This window comes from Octopus bimaculoides, chromosome 3 (assembly GCF_046866305.1).
Source record: "Octopus bimaculoides isolate indiv1 chromosome 3, ASM4686630v1, whole genome shotgun sequence".
NCBI classification, from domain to species: Eukaryota; Metazoa; Mollusca; class Cephalopoda; order Octopoda; family Octopodidae; genus Octopus; species Octopus bimaculoides.
The window spans coordinates 80,848,616-80,873,076 of NC_142930.1; the positions used below are offsets into that span (position 1 = coordinate 80,848,616).

Sequence of the window (24,461 nt, forward strand, 5' to 3'; positions counted from 1 at the left end):
TGTCAGTGCGTATACACGATAGAGTATAAGCGCCCTGAGAGAAAAGTCGAGCATAAGAAGCATCAAATGCAGTGTGCAAGAGAGGCGACTGTGCTGGCATGGTCATGTGTTGAAGACACATGACCATGTATGAATGAAGACAGCTATGTAAGGAAATGCCACTCCCTAACTGTAGAAGGAACCTGTGGGAGAGGTAGACCCAGGAAGACATGGGACAAGGTGGTGAAGCATGACTTTCGAACATTGGGTCTCACAGAGGCAATGACAGGGGACCGGGACCTTTGGAGATATGTTGTGATTGAGAAGACCCGGCAACTAAAGTGAGATCGCAGCCACGCACGTCCAGCTCTGTTAAGAATACCCCTGATGCGTCAGGTGATATGATATGCTTGAGAAGACCTGTTGAGTTAAGTAAAACTAATATCATAGCTGGGGCTGGTGCCCCATGACTGACTCCCTTGCTGGTGGCACATAAAAGGCACCATCTGAACATAGTCGATGCCAGGTCCACCTGACTGGCTCCTGTGCCAGTGGCAAATAAAAAGCACCATCCAAATGTGATCATTGCCAGGCCTGCCTCCTGTGCTGGTGGAACGTAAAAAGCACCCATTACCCTCTCAGAGTGGTTGGCATTAGGAAGGGCATCCAGCTGTAGAAACTTTGCCACATCAGATTGGAGCCTGGTGCAGCCACTGGCTCTCCAGACCTCAGTCTAACCCATGCCAGCATGGAAAAGACGTTAATCGATGATGGCGATGATTGAGTATGACCTGCTGATCATAATTAGGGCATTCTGACTGATCTATGATAACCCTATGACTGACATTTGATGACATAGTGAAGAAAAAAAAAATGGAAAAGTGAAGACAGGCTTTTATTTGTTATTAATTTATAGATTATTTGTGGTGAACACTACACCAAGTTCAAATTTGTCTTATTTTAACTTCAAACTGTCATACTCAAACTGATTTCCTCTATTATTTATCATTAATGATAAATACAGAAAAGTAGTTGGTTCATTTTGTGCTGAAAGTGTTTCACAAATCATTAGCAAAGATCAATTTATAAAAATTCTATCAGGGGAAAGGATCATGCTGTCTGCAGTTGACAACTTGTAGCTGGACAGTATTAGTGAGTAAATGTTTGTTTATCTGGAAGAAATTCTGCTAATTACTAGATATAATGAAAAATCAGCATTTACACTTAGGGGATCTTATCTAAATATGGGTAGTATTCTAATGTGCATATGTAAACATCAGACAGTAATAAACACATGCCATTATACCAGTAATAAACACATGCACTGGTTCCATTTAACTTTTTATGATTAGTCAGTAAACTGATTGATTAATCATTTGGTCATGACCTCATCAATGCCAAGCCCTCTTAACAACAGTTTACAGATTCTATATTTATGAAAGAGAGATTGTGTGTGTATGCATGCATAGGTGGACACAATAAGTCATCCCTACCAGAGGAAAAGATTACAAATCTATAGGTTAGTAAACACACATGGGTAAGTGTATTAGGTTAATAAACAAACCTAGGTGTGTCAGTAAACATACATCTGTGTTTACATGCTCTGCATATGTATGTTTGAAATATTGCAGTGTCAAAAACTTGAAATATGATCTGCACCATCTCCAAGATAAATAAAGTGGACTTCAATGTTCATACATGTACTGACACACACTTACATACACACATTCCATTCATAAAGACAAAGACACAAACCATAAAATGAATAAATATTTAATCACTCTCACAGTATCCACACTTTACACATACATGGGTGTACATGTACACACACAAGCATGCATGCACACATACACACTCTATCACATCCCCTTATAGATATAAAATCTAAACTAGGAGACAGACAGACATGGAGTAGCAAGGACATGTCATTAATAAAGTCACAAATGGCAATGAAAAGAGTGACGAATCTAGTTGACCCAGTGATTCACCAAACAAGTAAACAATCGATTTGTTAATTAGTTAATAAAATTAAAATTAAACCAGTGTGTTTCTCATTGGCATAATGACCCTCCCAAGATTTGTATGATTTCACATTAAGAATCATACAAACCAAATACAAAAGCACAGATGTTTACTGAGAAACAAGCATCAATACTATCACTATCATTATTATCATTGCAAGAGCATTAACCCTTTTGGTATCAATCAGCCTGAGACTATTTCTGGTTTTATGATGCATAACTATTATTTTTAATTGTTCATATGCCTCTTGCATCACAAATTTATGTAAAACCTTGTATATAGTTATGCTCCAAATACCAGATTCATTACAAAAAGTGAGTCATTTTATTAAGCCCCTCCAAAACCTTGATTATTTTCAAAATTAATTGAAACATATGGACAGTTAATTTCATTTCCAAATCGTTCTGAAAAGGTTAAGACATCACATGATGGGTGAATGTAATGTGGCTACACAAGTATGGACATGTGAACTGAAGGCAATGGTAGTTGATGCATGAAAAAGATCAGCTGTTAGAGAGAGGCAAATTAAGTGAGCAGAGCAAGAGATGAGTTTAGATATCAGGAGTCCATCAATTGTCAGCATGAAAAAATAGATAACAAAATGATAATGGGAATGCTAATGACTCTTATAAATGTAAATGACAAACTAAAAGTCTATATCAAAATTAAATAATCAGTTTAATAAGCCATAAAACATAAAAACAAGAGTTTGAATTTTTTTTAATATATATCTTATTTAACAATGTCCAAAATGTACACTTGAAATATGAACAAAAAAACTGAATAAAATTACACCTTAATCCTTAATGAGTTATTGGGTTAACACAGAGGATGTCAGCTTCATGTTGTATGTAGGGGGCAAGTCAAGCCAGGTAGAATTTCTCTCTCCTCAGATTTGTCTGTGGGCAAATATAGTAGGATATAAATGAAATCACTTAAGCATTGGAATAGTCTTTTTGAGTAACTGGCTGCAAGTATATCTCCATTCTACATTGTCCACAACCATTTAATGTATACAAATACACACACAATGCACACATAAATGGGGTGGGGGGCACAGACGGCCAGGTAAACAGAGTGCTAACATACAAGATACTGAGGAGCACAAACTATCACCAGTACTACATTGTGTCTAAGGTCAAAACAATTGTCCAATGTTCCAGTTTACCTAGCTATAAATTAGTTTGACAGGTGAGTTATATATGTGTGTGTGTATCTCATCATCACTTAACATGCTTTCCATATATGTGTTTGTGTGTGGGTACATTAACAGCTGATTGTCTGCCCTAAGTATTATGACATTGCCTATAAAAAGAAACCCACATTGTTTATAAAATTAGATTCTTTGGAGTGTTGGTAGGATGTAAAATGTAAAAGTAAGAAGAAGAATCTATATTATAAGGTAGGAATTATAATTACATTTAATATCCCACCAACCCAAACATTTCTAAGGTACCTCTAACTTTATAAATAATGCAGGTTCCTTTACCTTTTACACAGTGGTGTTTAACCAAGGAAAAATCTCTGACTAAACCCTTATTTGTTGATGTAATAAATAGATCTACTAATTCTACAGAACAAATTGATTTCTATATCAGATAATGTTTGCATTATGTAATATACATATACACATTTAACAACACTTAGATTATGGTAAGTGTGTGTGTGTATATATATATATATATATATATAAATAAAAATTTAACAAAAACAGAAAATGGAGAAATATTGATGAACAACAATTGACTTACATCAATTAGTATTTATTAATTCAATACAAATACACTGCATCCCATCTAACAGCTGTTCCTACTTCCAATGTTGCATGGTATTGCCATTGAGATGTTAAAAATATTCATCATATTTGGTAATAAAACCAATCTGAAACATGGAGCTTCACCAGAGTGAAGAATAAATAAAAAAAGAAGAGTCTAGAGAAGAAAAAGGAAAAGTTGAATATGGTTATAATCATACCATTTTGCTCTAACTCAGCTAACCTGTTATCTATATATATATATATATATATATATATATATATATATATATAATGGATTCTCTAGTCGTGAATGAAAAATGAGGGTTCAGTAAAATAAAGTGTTAGTCATGTTCTATGGAACCAAATATATATATATGTGTATGTGTTTATACATACCATACATTCACACAAATTTTCCTTCAGGATTAATCAAAACACAAAATGAAATTGTGTATGCTTGCATGTCTGTTTAAAAAAAACATACACATGTATTGTTGTATGTGATTCTGAGCAAATACAAACAACAATACAACTATGTGTGTAGATAAGTGTGATAAATATCACATAAAACCACTACCACTACCACCAGCAAATACATATCAATAATACGAGGGTTATATTGACATGCAAACAGAAAGGAACATTATGTGAAATATGCAAGCGCAATTTAATTATCAATACAATCTTTATATCTATTAACTATTTATTGTTACTATGATTAACACTAGTGGGACCCATGGAAAATCCATGGTGCAAGTCAGCATGTTTGAAAACATTGATATATTAAACACAAGCAAGGAATTTCCAAAGTTCTTTTGAAATCCAGCCATTCAATCAAAACTGTACTTTCAAATATAATCAAATTGAACTTAGAACATTGTTTATTTTCCTTTTTTTTATGTTTGACAGATATTATGTGCTTTGTAGTTTAAGAAAATAAAAGATGAATTAAAACTTACTTATGTATGTATGATGTATGTATGTGAACTACACTTTTCATTGTCCAATCACCACCACCAACGCTCAATCCAAGTTATTTACCAATTGAGATTATTTTCATTTCAACCCAGCCACACATCTATTAATATATCTCTCAGTTGACATATTTGTAGACTTACCTACATACCTATCTATCTAAACATGTAGCTAGTTTAGCTAATTAACTATCGTATCTATATTTCGTTCTGGATCCATTTATTCTGATAATACCAATAAGCATTTAAACCAAATAACAAAAAGAAAAAAAAAAATGAATAACGGCAGTGCCCTAGGATGGCCACAACCTTTGGTCTCAAACATGTAAAAGATAAAAATATAACACCCACAGCTATTTGCCAAGGTTATTTCACTTTAATTTAACAATCTATTGATATATCCATTAAATGCATAAATTTATAAATCTTCATGACATTGTTTCATTATGCTTAAACATTTTGACTATGCCTGCAATTTGAACACACAATTTCAGAATGACATAAACCTTCTCTCTCCCTCTTCGTCTGCCCTTTTCCCTCTATAAATATATTTCTCCATTTGAGTGATTACCTCCCATAGCATATGTGTAACATATGGACAAAACAATCTGAAATGCATGAACACAAAGTAATATTATAGATTGTTATTAATTATTGCCATCATAATTTCTTACATTGGCATAAGGTTACATACTTTATGGCAAGCTGAACTGATTCCAATATGTCACTAATATTTGTTTTATTGACTTTAGAAGGATAAAAAGCAACATAAACCCCAACAGGAGTTGAACTAAAACCCTTTTTACTCATTTGGTCTTGTGTTCTGTTTCTGTCAATTTATCAGCCAGTCTTTACAGTGGAAGTGCTGGCACTCCATTCACACATTTGTTAAAACGGTTAGTGAAGTGAATTTGCTTCAGTTAAAACTGAATCAAGGTCTTGGTATATCAGCAATATCTGCCACATACTTAAGAGTAAAAGAAATGATAGTTATGGTAATAATAACATTGTTATCTCTAGTTATCACAGCCTATATGTCCTACAAATATTTAAAAGAAAGTGCTTTGTGAGCTTTTGTGTGACATGTAAAAAGGACGTTGTTGAAGTGGACACAGAATTGTAGGAGAACCATTATTGTAGACACATTTTACATGTAGACAGTATGTTATCATTGGACACACAGAGCCACAATATATTCTAGTAGACAGAATGCTATTGTAGCAGATAAAAGAACATTATTCATGTAGACACAGCAATTGTACATGAAGATACAACATTACATATTGAAGACACAACACATATGCAGAGTCAATTTCATATATAAGAAACACAGCCTCATACATGCAGACACAACATTATACATGAAGTCATTTTACACAAAGACATATAAGGACAACATTAGAGTCAGATGTAATACATTAAAACAACATTATACATGCTGAGTCATTACATATGAAACACAGCTTTATACAGGCAAACACAACATAACATTAACATGTTAAAGAAAAAAAAATTTAAATGATGTCTATCTAAACAATGTTCTTTTTCACATTTTTCAACTTTTTTAAAAAAAAGGCTTTTGTTTTTTGTCACATTACACTGTTTTAGTTTCTTTTGTTTTTAAATACACTTTTATATAATTTCATTTTCTCTCTCTCTCTCTCTATTTCTCTCTCTCTCTCTCTCTCTATCTCTCTCTCTCTCTCTATCTCTCTCTCTCTTTCTCATTATCTTTTTATTTTCCATTCAAACTGTTTTGAAATGGTGACAATGTCTCGGATTTCTCTTTGAGATTAGCAATTGACTGGGAGACCTCATTGCTAAGAGTTTGCAGTTCATTAACTTGTTGGCGCAGTTCTGGTGGACATTCCTTCAAGGAGCAGTAGAGCTCCAAGAAATTCAGCACTTTAGAATAGTTGGCATTCACTTCCAAATTCTCTTGGTTGTCAACTGTAGTTGAATCATTGGCATTGCTGTCAGGAGTGTCACTGTCATTCAGGAACGAATCTTCTGTCGCTACACTTGAGGAATTTGATTTGTCTGTAACAGAAAGAGTAAAATATGAATATTATTATTACTTTTATTAATTTTTATTATTATTTAAGGTGGCAAGCTGACAGAATCGTTAGCATGCTGGATGAAATGCTTAGTGGTATTTCACCCGTTGCTATGTTCCGAGTTCAAATTCTTATGAGGTCAACTTTGCTTTCATTCTTTCTGGGTTGATAAATTAAGTACTAGTGAAACATTGGGGGTTGATGTAATCAACTTATACCTCCACCCAAACTGGCTTCCCTTGTGGTAAAATTTGAAACCATTATTATTATCATCATTATTATTATTATTAAGAACATGGTGAGCTAGTAGTATAATTAATGTGTCAGACAAAATGCTTAATATTTCTTTAGGCTCTTTATATTGTAGTTTAAAATTTGTCATGGTCAACTTTGCCTCCCATCCTTTTAAGGTAGATAAAATAAGTACTAGCTGAGCACAGGGGTTGATGTAATTAACTATCCTCCTTCCCTAAAATTGCTAGCCTTGTGTCAAAATTTGAAACCATTAAAAGGCTGGGAGCTGGCAGAATTATTAGTGCATTGGACAAAATGCTTAGCAGCAATTTTTCTGGTGTGTTATGTTCTGAGTTCAAATCTTGTTAAGGACAACTTTGTCCTTCATCCTTCTGGGGGTCAATAAAATTAAGCACCAATCAAATGTTGGGGTTGCTGTAATTGGAAGACCCCTTGCCTCTAAAAAAAAATCACTCAACTTGAGACAAAATTTGAAACAATTATTATTATTATTATTATTATTAAGACGGCAAGCTGACATTAGCATGTTGGACAAAATGCTGAGTGACATTTTTCTTGAGTCAACCTGGCTTTCATCTTTTCAGGGTCAATGAAATAGGTAATATTCTCATAGGTATGGTATTTATTTGTAACGGATGGCTAAATTAAGACATAGAAGTACAGATATGTTGATGCAAACAGGAAAAATAGAACTCAAAATACTTATTTCAGTCATTTGTCTTTGGCCATGCTGGAGCACCGCCTTTAGTCGAACAAATCAACCTCAGGAGATTCTTTGTAAGCCTAGTACTTATTCTATTGGTCTTTTTCGCTGAACTGCTAAGTTATGGGGGATGTAAGCACACCAACATCAGTTGTCAAGTGATGGTGGGAGGGAGGAGGACAAACACAAACACACAAATACATACATATATATATATAATCAAAATAAGCAACAGGATATCAAGTAGTGATGCAGTAAGACCGTTTCAAGCGGCTCCATTTAATTGAACAATGCAATCATTACATCAATTTAAATGCGGTGCCAATTTCAGCTGCACAAATAAATGAATAGAATTTCAACCAGTTGGACACATTAATATAATTTTTCTCAAATATTTTAACAGAGCAAGAAGATAGAAGAAATTCATGTTGTCACCATTGTAGCTAAGAATAGACTACACTTCCAAGAATGGCATGGAGCCTATTGGGATCATAGTATTGTAAAGGATTGTAATTCATTTCTAATTCATTTATCTCGTTATCAACTACTGAATCTAAGACTAGAAGACTGTGTCTGTTATGAATAAAGGACAAGAGTGAGTTGACAACTCATGGCTAGGTATGGTCATAAATATTGTCATATGTATCCCTTTTCCTCAGGGAGGAAAGAAGACATTAGGAGTAGTCAAATGGATATAAAGTAACTGTCTATAAAAAGAGGCTGGGTAGGGGAAGACTTTAAATCATGATGTTAATTACTAGTTAAAGGGGCAAGATGCTAAGAAATCTAAGGTGTTAATACAGAGGAAATTTTATTTTGGGGCACTATGTGTGATTGTTTATAAACAATATTGTCATGTTTTATAAAAAATAAAATTTAAGATTTTCAAAAATGATAACATAACCAAAATAAGTAAAATGTATGTATATATCAATTATAAACATTAAAAAAGAAAGACTACATAGAATCAGTTTAATGTTCATTCATGTACTTAATTAATTACTTATTAGGTGGTTTCTATAAAGACTGCTCAGGGCATTCACTTATGGAATAACTGGAAAGATACACATGCTATCTATATATTAATTTTAAGCCATGAATCAGAAAAAAATAAAGCTGTGTACAGATACACACACATTTATATATGTGCACACATGCATATAGACACATACACAAATATTTATATGTTTATATGGATATAGTATAACCATCACGCATAGACTTAAGTAATTGAAAAATATCTATTTAAGAACAAGAAAAGTAACAATTTATAAGGGATAAGAGGTTAATAGGTAAGGATATCAAAATAAGAAAACAAAATAATAAGAATTTATAGAAAATAATAAGAAATACATACAACCTACATTTAAAGAGACAGGGGATTAAAATTTGAGGTAGGGAAGAGATAAAGGTAACCTGAAAAGTGGGGGTAATAGGTATGGATGTAGTGAGGGCAGTTAAAGGGATGCATATGACAATATTTATGACCATACCTAGCCATGAGTTGTCAACTCACTCTTGTCCTTTATTCATAACAGACACAGTCTTCTAGTCTTAGATTCAGTAGTTGATAACGAGATAAATGAATTAGAAATGAATTACAAGCCTTTACAACACTATGACCCCAATAGGCTTCATGCAATTCTTGGAAGTGTAGTATATTCTTAGCTACAATGGTGACAACATGAATTTCTTCTATCTTCTTGCTCTGTTAAAATATTTGAGAAAAATTATATTAATGTGTCCAACTGGTTAAAATTCTATTTATTTATATGTGCAGCTGAAGATGGCACTACATTTGAATTGATGTAATGATTGCATTGTTCAATTAAAAGAAGCCGCTTGAAACGGTCGTACTGCATCACTACTTGATATCCTGTTACTTATTTTGATTTTATTCACCTTACTTCAAGCTGTGTGGATAATACCGGACTGACTTGGTGCTTCAACTTAAGTACTTAATTCAACTGAATCTCAATTTCTTACATATATAAATATATATATATACATATATATGACGGGCTTCTTTCAGTTTCTGTCTACCAAATCCACTCACAAGGCTTTGGTTGGCCTGAGGCTATAGCGGGAGACACTTGCCTAAGGTGCCACACAGTGGGACTGAACCTGGAACCATGTAGTTGAGAAGTAATCTTCTTATTTCTTTATTGCCCACAAGGGGCTAAACATAGAGGGGACAGACAAGGACAGACAAAGGGGTTAAGTCGATTATATAGACCCCAGTGCGTAGCTGGTACTTAATTTATCGACCCCGAAAGGATGAAAGGCAAAGTCGACGGAATTTGAACTCAGAACGTAACAGCAGACGAAATACCGCTAAACATTTTGCCCGGCTTGCTAACGTTTCTGCCAGCTCACCGCCTTTGAGAAGTAATCTTCTTACCACACAGTCACCCCTGCACCTGTACATTTTTATTAATATTCAGCAGAAGTAACAGAGTGACTTGCGGTCTGAGAGCTTTGTGCATTGGCACTTATCAAACACAGAGACAGAAATAAACATTTGCATTTGATTTGAACACAAGATTATTGGGCTGGTTGTACAATATATTAGTCTGACCATCACCGTTGCCAGTACTGCCTGATTGGCTCTTGTGCCAGTGGCACCTAAAAGCATCCACTACACTCTTGGAGTGGTTGGCATTAGGAAGGGCATTCAGCTGTAGAAACTCTGCCAGATCAGATTGGAGCCTGGTGCAGCCATCTGGCTCGCCAGTCCTTAGTCAAACCGTCCAACCCATGCCAGCATGGAAAGCAGACATTAAACAATGATGATGATCACACTTTTCCCTAACTAAAGGAAAATAAAGCTAAATTACTCTGAGGAACACTAAGATGTATTTCAGCTATGAAAATCTAAGACGAATACTGCACAGTATTGTACTGTTAGTTGTAGCTATATGATGACATTTGCAACAAAATTTCAGAATCTGGCAATATTTCAAAGTGCCTCATTGCTGTTAACTCTAATTGGCTGCACTTAAACTCAAAGCCATTCCAGCTGTGACCAAACTGTCTTTCTTTTTCAGACCATGTAAAACATGGTTTTTCCAAAAAAATATTATGCTTCACCATGAACAGAGTTAGAGTTAGTGAGTATACACTCATACACACATATGCATGCATGCACACACATACGCACACATTCCAGTAACTGACTAGTGCAGGATTTGAACTTAGGATGTAAAGAGTCACACATATAGCTACAACTATATTTTGTCTAACACTAACAATTCAGCTAATTCACTGTGCTTAACTGTTTTAATTTAGGCACAAGGCCAGCAATTTTGGGAGGAGATAGTAAGTCAGTTACATTGGCTCCAGTACTTCAGTAGTACTTTGCTTTTCAACTTTTTGTGGTTGATAAAATACAGCTGATCAAGCAAAGTTTGAACTCAGAACATACAGAACTGGAAGAAATACCATGATATAATTCCAATGATGCATTAATGAATCTAATAATAATAATAATAATCCTTTTCACTAAAGGCCTGAGGCCTAAAATTTTGGGGGAGGGGCTAGTTGATCATATCAACCCCAGTGCATAGCTGGTACTTATTTTATCAACCCCGAAAGGATGAAAGGCAAAGTCGACCTTGACAGAATTTGAACTCAGAACATAAAGATGGAGGAAATGCCACTAAAAATTTTGCCCAGTGTGCTAACGATTCTGCCTTCTTAATGATAATAATAATGATAATAATAATAATGATGATGATGATGATGATAATAATAATAATAATAATAATAATAATAATGATAGTTTCAAATGTTGGCATAAGGCCAGCAATTTTAGGGGAGGGGATTAGTTGATTACATCGACCCCAGTACTCAACTAGTGCTTATTTTATTGACCCCCAAAAGGATGAAAGGTAAAGTCGACCTTGGAGGAATTTGAAGATGGTGATTTACTGTTTTCTATTGATTTACAATAATATGTTCATGCTTTGCATGGGTGGGATGCTTCACTTGTGGAAGCAATAATTTTTATAACTGGACAACCACCTGATGTAATAATGATAATTATATTAACGTTAATGAAGATTTCAAACCTTAAAACAATCATAAAACTAACTTGAATATTGGCTTTAAGGGTGGTATACTTTCAAACTCAAGAGGTCCCTGTTCAGGGAAACTTTGTGAAAGTAAGCTCATGTAAAGCAGAAGAATTTCTGGACTGTGTAACTTGACATGAAAGACAATATTAATCAATAGTAGCAGGTTTGGACATGTCCTATGAGTGTACAATACATGTAAAGTGATAATGACCAATGTGAGTGAGTTAGAGAGGTAGATAGAGTGAGGGAGATTATAGCGGTAGTAAAGAGAAATTAATAGAAGCATTGTGAGGAAAAGGTGGTGGAGTGTCAGGAAAGGAAAGAGATGCGAAGAAATAAACTTTATAATAGTGTGTGTGTGTGTATAAACACAGTTTTTACAATGACTACCTCCTTGTAAACAAGTCAAACATTTTTACATTGCTGTGGGAAACATTCAAACTTCCCATTCTCAAGGTGGCCAATAGCAATAAGAAAATAACAATTAAATAAATGTTGTTTATTTGACCTTTTCTTATTGCAGACTGTGTAATTGTAATTCACAGTAAATGGAGAAATTATCATAATTTTCACCATAACAATGGCAACTATTAGTGAAATTTCAACAGCAGCCATAAAATATTATTGAAATTTCAAGGCTTCCACAGCTTTTGTGGAGGAGTTGTGGGTCAAAGTTTAATGATTATTTTTCCAGATGGTTTTAATGTTTTTAGGAAAATGTTTCTAGTTCTGGATGAGCTCTCTTGTTGTGGCAACAGGATTAGGCAGGTCTAGCAGAGATTATGGATGATAATAATAACTGCTTCTAAAAATAGGCACACTTCTTGATTAATTTGATTCTAGTACTTTAACAATTCCAAAGGGATGCAAGGGAAAGCTGGGATTTGAACAAAGAGTTGGAAAAATAGCACAAAGCATTTTCTCAATATCCAAATGATTCTGCACACAACAACCCTAAATAATGATAAGTTTCTGATTTAGGTAAGGCCAATAATTTTAAAGTGAAGGGACCATGAATCCCAACATTTAATTGGCTGTGTGGTAAGAAGCTTGCTTCCTAATCAGGTGGTTTTGAGTTCAGTCCCACTGTATGGCACCTTGGGCAAGTGTCTTCTGCTGTAGCCTTGGGCGATAGTTGATTTGGTAGGTGGAAACTGAAAGAAGCCCAAATATTTATGTGTGTGTGTATGTCTTTGTGTCTGTCCCCCACTACAACTTGACAACTGGTGTTGGTGTGCTTACGTCCCCATAACTTAGTGGCAAAAGAGATCTGAAAGAATAAATACCCAGCTTAACAAAGAATAAGTACTGGGGTCCAATACATTCGACAAAAATGCTTTAAGGCCACAGTCTAATGACTGAAACAAGTAAAAGATAAAATATACAAGATAAACCAAGTAAAGACTAAAAAGAAATACAAGGTATTTTTTTATGATGTAATGATTCTGCCATTCTACAAACTTTAATAATTGTTTCTAATGTAAGTACAAAACTTGCAGTTTTCAAGTGGAAGGGACTGGTTGATAACACTTACTCAAGAACCCAACCCTAAGAGAATGAAAAGCAAAGTTGACCTAAGCAGGATTTGAAATCAAAACATAAAGAACCTGATGAAATAACACAAGGCATTTTGTCTGAAGCTCATATGATTCCAGCAAACATGAGTGCCCCTCCCCACCATATCTTTATTTCCACATAACTTCCAGAAAATTTTCAACAAATACCTTTCAGAGTGTGTACATTATAATTATACTGGAATTTAATATGAAAAAAATGGTGAGATAGCCAACATGTATACTGGCACACATCACATATGAAACTTCAATTTTGAAAAAACTTGTAATGTGTATCAATATGTATGTGCGTGTACTCACTATTTCTTTTTTCACCTCAAATTCTTATATAACCGAAATTTACACACTCTGAATGGTATTTGTAGAACATTTCATTTAAAAACACCCATTCTTCTGATAGTTATGAGGAAACAAAACTGACTCATGTGAATTCTCTGAAATTCCTCTCTCTACACCTGGAAAAAATTTTTCATGACAAATTTTGATCTGAAGCATATTGGTAGAAAATTTCATTAAAATATATCCATATTTCTGAAAGTTATTTGGAAATGAAGTCAGTGGGGCACATTTGTGTAGGTATGCCCATTGCTTTAACATAAGTAATATTAATATTATATTCTTTTTAAATATCTAAATAATGGCTTACTTCGCTTCAGTTTCATTTTGTATGTAACAATATTTGATTACATTATGACATGTTATAAATAAATAATACATTTCTTTTGTTCAGTTTGCATCAAGAAGGTGACAATAATGTGAATGAGATGGGCTCAGTTTTTTACTACACATAAATGTAGATAGGATAATGGTGTTTACAATGATATTGTGTTTAGTAACAAATACAAGTTGTATTAAAAATTCATCAAAGTGTGTATATATTATAATTTATTGATAATTATTTGGGTAGTAATTTTTCATTGCTTCATAAATGCACATTCTTTTAACAACTTATAACTCTATTTTACATTTTCTACTACTGACATCCATGCTTCCTTCATGTTGCATGTCTTGCCAGCGTTCTTCCCACATGCATGCCATGTGTATATACACATGGCATGCATGTGGGAAGAACGCTGTATATGCACTATAGGAATATATGATACCAAATCACACTAGTATTATATATAATATTAATCCCATTACATATACCTGCCTTTTGTCACAACACTCTAGAATGGCCTGCTGATAACAACACATTTCTTCAAACTCTTTTATTTCCTTCTGTCTGAAAAGATTTAATCTACCTAAAATATTATTGGATCATTAAACAACCTCTATAAGGTAACAGATTATCTTTTCTCTTTGTTTTCATTCATTGACATCACCTTATGTATTTTTCCAGGCATCTCAGCAGCATTGCTCAAAAGGGTCACATACATATGTGTGTGTATGACTTGAGTGCATATCTTCTTGCATTTTTGATTTGCTAACAAAAGACACACTGCGAGATTATTACCTTAGTAGGAAACCAGTGAAAAATGGCATTGGGAAAGATGTCTAGCTATAGAAAGTTCTATTTGAATGAAGTTTCATCTGATCCATGCAAGTATGGACATGTAGACATTAGATTGATGATGATGATGAAATATATAAATATATGTAAAATGGTTGGCATTAGGAAGGGCATCCATCTGTAAAAACCATGCCAAAACAGACAATGGAGCTTAGTGTACCAAACTGTCCACCCATGCCAGGATGAATGATGGACATTAAATGATAATGATAATATATATATACGAGAGAGCGAGAGAAACTCTAAAGGAAAAAAGTTACAGTAAACAGAGAAGCATCTACATATATTTGCAGATGTATACAAAGGAAAAACTGGGACTGCCAATAATTTCCCTTGTCACTTCAACTATTTTTGCTCTGGTGATGCCAGTTGTTTCAATTGTCTCTAGTTCAAAGAGACACGTGTCTAGTAGTTCTTGCTAAACACATATCACTTAAGTCACTTGCTATCATTGACCCTTGTCAAAGTACTCACTGGATGAATTGCACCCTCTGAGTTGTTATAAGAAGTATGTAAAAAACCAGTTATCTAGATTTGTGACTCAGTCTAGTGGGCACAAAGATTGCTGATATACCTTAAAATGTTGGAGATCATTTGATTATCTTAGTGAATCAGGAGCATCACCTAGCTACTGACTCACTGAAATAACCAATAAAATTTTACATCAGCATATGGTATGTATTGCAATTACAACTACACTTAATCATTTGACATATATCTGGGTCGATGTGAAGAGTTACACCAATTAGGAAGATATTGCTGTCTGGCTTGGAACCAATTTAGGACACAAAGATGCAAATGTACTAGAAACCATACCAAACTTGTGCCACCAACTGTGAATGCCTTGTTTCTTCTGTGCACCTACAACCTCATACTCTGTATGTCTTTTGACATGTATTGTCCCAATTACATCGCTTCTTTTTGAACATCAGTATAGTTTCAACACCAAAACAAACATAGTACGTTCTATAGATGAGGGGGATCCTTGAGATATTGGAAATTGTCCTATCAACTTAAGTGCTTTAGAAGGCAATGATGAAATATCTTAGTAGGTCAAAGTCAGATGATTTCCTGATTTCCAGGCCTTCTACTTCTATTGGTAGGTGAGTCTGTAACAAATGCTTCTGCTGAGATTATCTTTGGATGTGTCTACTAGAGTCTTGTCTATCAGCCAATTAATTGCAGTGAGGTGATTAATTCCCCAGTATGCCAGTTTTGCAGATATATTAATTTGGGCATCAAGATTCCCAGGTCGTTCAGCTGCTTGCTGTTTCAGAGAATTAGGGCACCTTGAAAAGCTGACCATCTTTTGTTCCAAGAAAATACCTCTTGATATTCAGTAGTAACCCTATATGTTTTGAGTTCAAATCTTAAGTCATAACTAGGGTATATTTACTTGGATATACCTCTTCCCCAAATTTCTGACTTTGTGCTAATGTGAAAAATTACTATTATTTTTATTATGAAGGTGGTAGATTGGCAGAATTGTTAAAATATTGAACATAATACCTTGTAGTATTTAGTTAGATCCCCTTCATTCTGAGTTTATAGCCTGCTGAAGTTGATAAACTCAGTGCCAGTTAAGTATTGTTGACTGATATAATCAACTTTTGTTCCTTTTCCCCAATTACTGGTTTAGTAAGAAACCATTGTTACTGGATTGGCAGAAGTGTTAGAATATTGGAAAAAAAAAAAAAAAATACCATGCAGTATTTCTTTGAACTCTGAATCCAAATCCTGACATGGTCAAATTTGTCTTTCATCCTTTCTGGATTGATAGAATACAATACCAGTCAAATACTGTTGATGGCATCAACTAACCCATCCAAAATGCTGGTGCTATGCCTTATTTAGAAACAGTTATTATTAATAATATTATATCCGGCCCAAATATTCTACTATTTTATGTTCAAACTCTCCCATCTATTCTACATCATCACTCTAAAAATAAACAATCATATCATCAAAAATTTGAAAGCTATGAGTAATCCAAAACAATGTGAATAAATAAGCATTACATTTGACAGAATAATCTGAATACTAAAGGGTTAGTTTATAAATAGATATTTCCATACAATATGGAAGAATGAAGTTTAATTGTCTAGAAAGATTTATGGTTTGTGAAATATTAAAAAGTGAGCAGGTCTTTTATCCGAGATATCTCTGCTGAGACAAGGCTGCACATTCTAATCTGCCTTTGTTTCTGTAGGACTGAAGGGTCTAGGGTAGCTGCAATGGAGATGGGAAAAGTATTTTGATTGGTTAATGCATGTTAGCTTTAATTTGGTTACCCATCTGATGAATTTGGTCATAGTAAGTTGATGTTGCAGTTATTTTGGTATGTGTGTTTTGTGTGTGTGTGTGTGTGTGTGTGTGTGTGTGTGTGTGTGTGTGAAGGGGAGAGAGAGAGAGAGAGGGGTCAGCTGCATTATGATGTGTGCCTAGCTGTGTGTGGTTGATTAGATATGTAGTTATGTGATAGGGTGGAGCTGATAAGAATCACAATTCAGAGCAAACAGCTCTGAACTGTGATTCTTGCATCTCTAGGTGTCTGTATTTTGGTTAAAGGACATTATTAAGAATGGTGGTGATGCTGATGTAAAAATAATAATAGCAGCAGCAGCAGTACTGAAAAAGAGGATAACTATGTAGTAAACGAGTTTTACAAGAAATCAGCTGACACCAAATTAGTTATAATTTATTCATAAAAGAAGATTAGCATTATTCTGTCAGATCATTATTGTTTAAAAAAAAAAAATCGCCACCACAAAGAGGCTATATACTAATAACATCAACTTACCTAAAGGTCAACTGATGGAAACCACCATTAATAATATCACCCTTGTCTTATATCAAAGCTGACAACACCCACTGATGAAATAAGTGGAAATAAAGCAATGTAAGAAATATAAAGCTAGAGTTAACTTTTAGCACTAAGGTTTTCCATTACTGTTTCAGATTCCCTGTTAATTTCTTAAAATTTACCATTATTTAATGCTACCAACACCACTTTTCATTAACATCTTTATTCTCCTCACTAATTGCAACCACTCCAATTAGTTTCATTGTTGTCCACCCTGACATGGGTTGGACAACTACGCAACTATAGTATATTTCTATGCATTTTAGACTAATTTCCAACTTTATTTGTTTGGTCTATGTACATGATGAAGATGATGATGACAAAAATGATCAGGATAATGGTGTAGATGATGATGATGTAATGAATCAACCAAGCTGTTACCAGTTACTGTGAAGAAAATGAAAACACACTTAGCTGCACAAAACAAATGTCAGTATATTAATAATAGAAGACCTGTATAGAATAGAAGACATAAAGAACAGACACAGCGGTGTGGTTATGTAGGGTAGGGATATAGGTGATTGAATTCACAATTCAGAAAGGTAGAAGCTTTGCTCCAAAAGACAACTTCTAATGTATATGCACCCAATTGACCTCATTGCTGGACATTGTGAATGTGTACCAGAACAAACAATCACTCTCCCAACTTGTCAACAACCCCACCACCACCACCATTTCACTCTTTATCAGATGTAAACAAAGTTGAACTAGAGGCTTTCATGCTGGTGAGAAAAAGGAGAAAAATCTAAACAAAGATTTGCTTCAGCCTGATTTTCTCACACTGTTACATAATGCAAGAATGGTAGAGGTCATTAATTGACAGTAAACAAGGTACCAAGTGAACTTGGTCTGGCTAATGCAATACTGAGGTCACTAAGTGAGTAAGTATAAGAGATAAAAACATTGGTTTCCTATTTATAAGCATACTCTTTTAACTAAGAGGTTCTGTGTTTTACTCTTTTACTTGTTTCAGTCATTTGACTGCAGCCATGCTGGAGCACCACCTTTAGTCCAAGAAATTGACCCCAGGACTTATTCTTTGAAAGCCTAGTACTTATTCTATCGGTCTCTTTTGCCAAACCGCTAAGTTATGGCTGGACGTAAACACACCAGCATCGGTTGTTGGGGGACAAACACAGACACATACATACATATACATATATATATATATATATATATATATATATATATATATATATATATACGACGTGCTTCTTTCAGTTTCCATCTACCAAATCCACTCACAAGGCTTTGATTGGCCCGAAGCTATAGTAGAAGACACTTGCCCAAGGTGCCACGCAGTGAGACTGAACCTGGAACCATGTGGTTGGTAAGCAAGCTACTTACCACAAAGCCACTCCTGCGCCTATGTTTGTGTATATTTATCAAAAAATCAAAGGTTGTTCCTGAACCATAAGCTCATAAGGCCAGTTTCCTAGATTCTGTGCCATATATATGTGTGTGTGTATATGTCTGTCTGTATATACATACAGGTGTTAGACAAAATAATGCTAGCATCATAGCATTATAATTTTGAAATATCTATAAAACTGTCAAAAGCTTATTTACTTTTATGTGTTTTGATTTATTTTTAGTGTTGCTTAATATGTTTTGCTAAATTTGCTGTTTCTTTTCAGATATCATCAGAAGAGGTCAAATTGTAGGTGCTCATATGGCAGGCACTTGCGTAACGAAAACAGCTGAAATATTTGGTGTATCAAGAAGTACTGTCTTGAAAGTAATGACAGCCTTTGAGAAAGAGGGAAAAACCTCCTTGTCGAAACGAAACTCTGGAAGAAAACCAAAACTTTCAGACAGGGACTGTCGGACTCTTACATGAATTGTTAGAAAGGATCACAAAAGTACAGCTCCCAAAATTACTGTAGAGCCTAATAACCACCTTGAGAACCCAGTTTCCACAAAAAGTGCTCACCGGGAGCTGCACAAAGCTGGATTTCACGGGAAGGCTGCAATCAGAAAACCACTACTACCAAAAACAAACATTGCAAAATGTCTAGAGTGGAGTAAAAACCTACAGAACTGGTCCCCAGAGCAGTGGGAAAATATTATTTCCTTGAACATCCTTTACCTCATTTCCAACCACTTGCTAAGTATGTGTGGAGACAGCCAAAAGAAGCATTTGATCCAGAGTGCATTTTCCAACTGTTAACTTCAAGTGGTTGGAAATTGTCGTATATGTTACGTCTAATTCAGAAGCAATCTTTCGAACAGTTATGCATAGACTGGCTTCCACTAAGGCTCTTAGTTGATCGTTGTCAACATCCGATGGCCAACCACTATACTTATCATCTTCAAGACTCTCGTCACTGCTACGAAATTTCTTGAACCACCATTGTGTTGTATGAAATGATTTCCTTGGATGATTACTGCAGTCTACAGCATTCTTAACAATACATCCAAATTAAGATGGATGTGCAAATTAATATTTGTTATAAAGACTGCTTCTGCTACTAACAGCAAATACACAGCTGTATAATAAGAAGCTTGTTTCCCAAACACATGGTCCTGTGTTCAGTCCCACAGTGTGGCACCTCAGGCAAGTGTCCTCTACTATAGCCTCAAGCCAAACGAAGCCTTCCGAGTGGATTTGGTAGATGAGAGTTGTAGGAAACCTGTTGTATGTGTATGTCTTTGTGTCCCCCCTAACTGCTTCGACAACCAGTGTTGGTGTGTTTATATCCCTGTAACTTAGTGGCAAAAGAGACCAACAGAATTAAGTACTAGGTTTTAAAAAAGTCCTAGAGTCAATTTATTCAAGTAAGACCCTTCAAGGCAGTGTCCCAGTATGGCTACTGAAACAAGTAAAAGATAAAAGATGTATCACACTGTTTATATTTACATTAGCTCAGTACAAGGCAAAAATGTAGAGAGTAGAGGTAGGGATAATATAGATGCTTCAATTAACTTTAGGATATGACTAGTACTAATTTTATCAGCCCAGAGTGTTGAAAAATCCAAGGTGATCACAATGGTATGAAACCTAGAACCATGTATTTGTACAGAAAACTTCATAACCATGCATTCATTTACTTATATAAATAGTTACACACCCACACATGCAAATAATAAGCAGGTGAAGAAGGAAGTTAGTGAGATAGCACTTGTATAATAAACATTGTAGCAGTTAAGTCAAACAGGGATATAAATCAATAATGTAATAGTTTTAAGTCCAACGTCAATACAGCTGAGGAAAAACTAGGAATAATTTAGTAGGGAGAGAAAAAAATTAGTCTGTTGACAGGTGCTCAGGATAGACAATTGTTCAACAACTGGTAAATTTAATACAGGTTTTCAGCAAATATCATATTGTGATGATAAACAACAGCAATGGCAAATAACAATAACAGAACAAACTTTGTTGCTAAGGAAAAGGGTATATATATATATATATATATATATATATATATTTTTACTTTGTTCATAATATATCAACATATGATTGTTATTAGCAATAGCAGAGCATCAGACTATACTGTTATAATGTCAAGCTGTTCATCATATAATCCTCATTTAACACCTATATTTCATGCTGGTATGGGTTGGACGATTTGACAGGATCCAATGGGTCCAAGGACTGCATTGTGCTCTAATGTCTTATTTGGAATGGTTTTTATAGCTGGATGCCCTTCTCAGTGCCAACCACTTTACAATGTGTGCTGAGTGCTTTTGTGTACCACCAGCACTACTGAGGTACCATGCAGCTTGTAAGACTATGAACCCCAAGGGAGAGAGTTTGGCTTTAGATAGCAGATGAGAGCTTGAAATAGGTGAGGAGGTGGTGATGGGTGGGAGTTCAGAGAAGGTTCTTGTAGATAAGCTACTTGGGTACTCACATTTAGTAGGGTAGAAAGAGAATGATTTGTAGGAGCTGCAAAGAGATAAATAGTGGAGATGAGGTGTCCATGTGGTCCTTCAAGGCACTGTATACATATGTACATACATCATGACATACATAACCTGCTCTTCATAGAATCTTGCAAATTCTCCACCAATTCACTTTTACTCACCTTGTGCCTTGAGGGACCACCTGGACACCTCATTTCTACTATTTATCTTGTTGCAGCTCTGACAGATCATTCTTTCTTTCTCTCTCTCTCTCTCTCTCCTGAATGTGAGTAGCCATGCAGCTGCTTTAGAAGAACTTTTCTGCCCCTACCACTCTTTGTCTCCTAGCATAAAGCTTACCCTCACTCACTGGAGTTCTATAGTCTTGCAAGCTGTATGGCAACATCAATATAAACGGTGGCACAAGAAAATACCCACTACATGCTGTAACGTGGTTGCTGTTAGGAAGGGCATCCTGCCATAGAAATCATACCAAAGCAGGCACTGGAGTACAATGCTGTCCTTGGACCCATCAGATTCTTGTCAAACTATTCAACTCATGCTAGCATGGGACATCATCAACATCATCATCATAATTGTTTAACATTCGCCTTCTGTGCTGGTATGGGTGGGATGGTTTGACAGGAGTCGGCTGGGCAGAAGCCTGCAACATGGATATTAAATGATGATGAGGATGATAATGATATAATTGGCAGAATTGTTAGAACAATGGATAGAATGCCCAACAGTATTTGTTCCAGCTTTCTGCATGCCAAGTTCAAATCTTGCTTAAGTGAAGTTTTAAGAGTGATATAAAAATACCAATTCAATGTAATGTATTGACATATGTCCTGAGTTCAAATCTTGCCTCCTGTTACTAGTAAAAGCCCAGCCCTTTAAAAACAATGATAGGCAAAGGAAATCTTACAGCTGATCACTCTCCATTACTAGCTGAATAATGTTTTTCTACATTGGATCAAAGCCACATATTTGTCAGAGGGGAGAGGTTTATGCTGATAGAATTGGCTGGCAGTAGATAATTGATACTAATTTCATCAAGCCAGGCATAAAAAATAAAGTCAATTTGGAGAGGTTTGAATTTAAAACATGGAGGGGCAAACCCAAGTTATTTAGTCTACAATTCTATCAATTTTCTGTCAATCCATTGCTTTTATTAATAATTTTTAACCCTGGCACAATTCCACAAGGGTACAGTCAATATTTTGAAGCAACATTACTTTATTTTATTGACTTTCTGGAATGTTTAAGACAAAGTCAAAACCAATTTAGGCGGAGAGTTTATCAATATTGACCACAGGATCTCCTGACTAAAACTAATTTTATTGACCTGAAATGATTAAATATGAAGTCAACCCCAGAGTGATTTGAAATCAGAATAACACAAAGTATTACGTTTGAGACTCTCCTGATTAGGCCATTTTCCACTATAATAATAATGATGATGATTACCTACCCCTCACCACATTCATATTGCACAATATTGACAATACACTAGCTAATGTGTATATTACAATGACTATGCAGGTGAGGGATGAGATGGAGAACACATAAAGGTGTCGCAATTCAGTATTAATGGTTGTAGTGATGATAGTGAGGTGACAGTGGAAGAAATTATTAGCAGAAAATATGGGACCAACTTACTTTAAGTTGGACCTAAGTATGTTTATGATGATTGTAGATAGAAATGCATGGAGTGAATGCAGGATTGTCCAAAGCACAGTAGTATATGAAAACAAATGCTGAATTAATAATGATACAACCAATGATGATAATAAAGAAGACTAGGAAGTGTATTCTGCTATTCATCATCAGAAAACAAAACTAAAATGATAAACTGAAGTTTTATTAATTAGTGAAGTTAAAATATGTTCTAAGCAAGATGTTAAACTGCATCTGGTGGAGAGTTTAAGAGATTTGGGAAGTATGGAGTTTCTCCTTAGTTACTACTACACCTGGTTCAACTCTGGCTTGAGGTAGTAATATCTATTAAGGACCCAAGTTATTAGAAAAAAGAGCAGGTGGCCCAATGGTTAAAGCATACTGGATTTGGTGAAGGGCTGGTCTCTAGACATCTGTCATACCAGCCCACTGGCGTGTGGACATATCCTGATGTCAGATGAATCAGGTCCCTGGCCTAAAGGATAGACAGACTTTGTACCTAAAAGGAAAGCTCTAGAGAATAGAAGACTAGCAGAATAAACTGTAAATAGACTGGCAGAAGGCAATGGAAAAAACATTACTGTATCTTCTGCAATAAAAATCATGAATCTTCAGCAGTTAATGTCTGTAAAACAGGTATACTCTATGGAAAGAGAAAGAGTAAGAGGAGGGAGAAGAGGGATTAAAGAAAAAGACTTGAAAGCTACCATATTGGCAGGCAAATGTAGCTGAAGTGTAATGATGCTAACATTTTAGTTACCTCCCATTATTGTCAATTCCATATAGTTACCATCCACTGTCACACACCACTATAGCAACATAACTTACTCCTAATTTAGTTGCTAACAACTATCATAAACCCCTACTTTAGATAGCATCCACTACCATCCCATACCCAATCTAACATTGCTTATTTCTATTTCAGAAGCCAATAAGCATGCCTGTATATGGTTGCTCAAACTGGTAGAAACAGTTGTTAAAAATTTCCATCAAATCACACCCATCTATCTTATACAAACCAGTTCCAGAGCTCCATTGATATCTGGTATGTCCTCCAAGTGGCAGATTGGGAAATGCTCTGCATATATATTATTAGAAAACTGCAATGTAAGAAGGTGCACCAGCTGAATAAGCAATCAAGGGCCAAGAGTGATAAAACCATC

At 35.0% G+C, this 24,461-nt stretch overlaps 1 protein-coding gene across 1 annotated transcript in view; it reads right to left on the minus strand.

Moving 5' to 3' along the window:
• Positions 1-4,405: 4,405 nt before the first annotated feature.
• Positions 4,406-24,461, minus strand: part of LOC149136615 (uncharacterized) — a 32,816-nt gene continuing 12,760 nt past the window's right edge. The window contains exon 2 of the mRNA XM_089349328.1: positions 4,406-6,771. Coding sequence (XP_089205454.1) covers positions 6,467-6,771 — 305 coding nt within the window. The 3' untranslated portion in view covers positions 4,406-6,466. The remainder of the gene's footprint in view (positions 6,772-24,461) is intronic.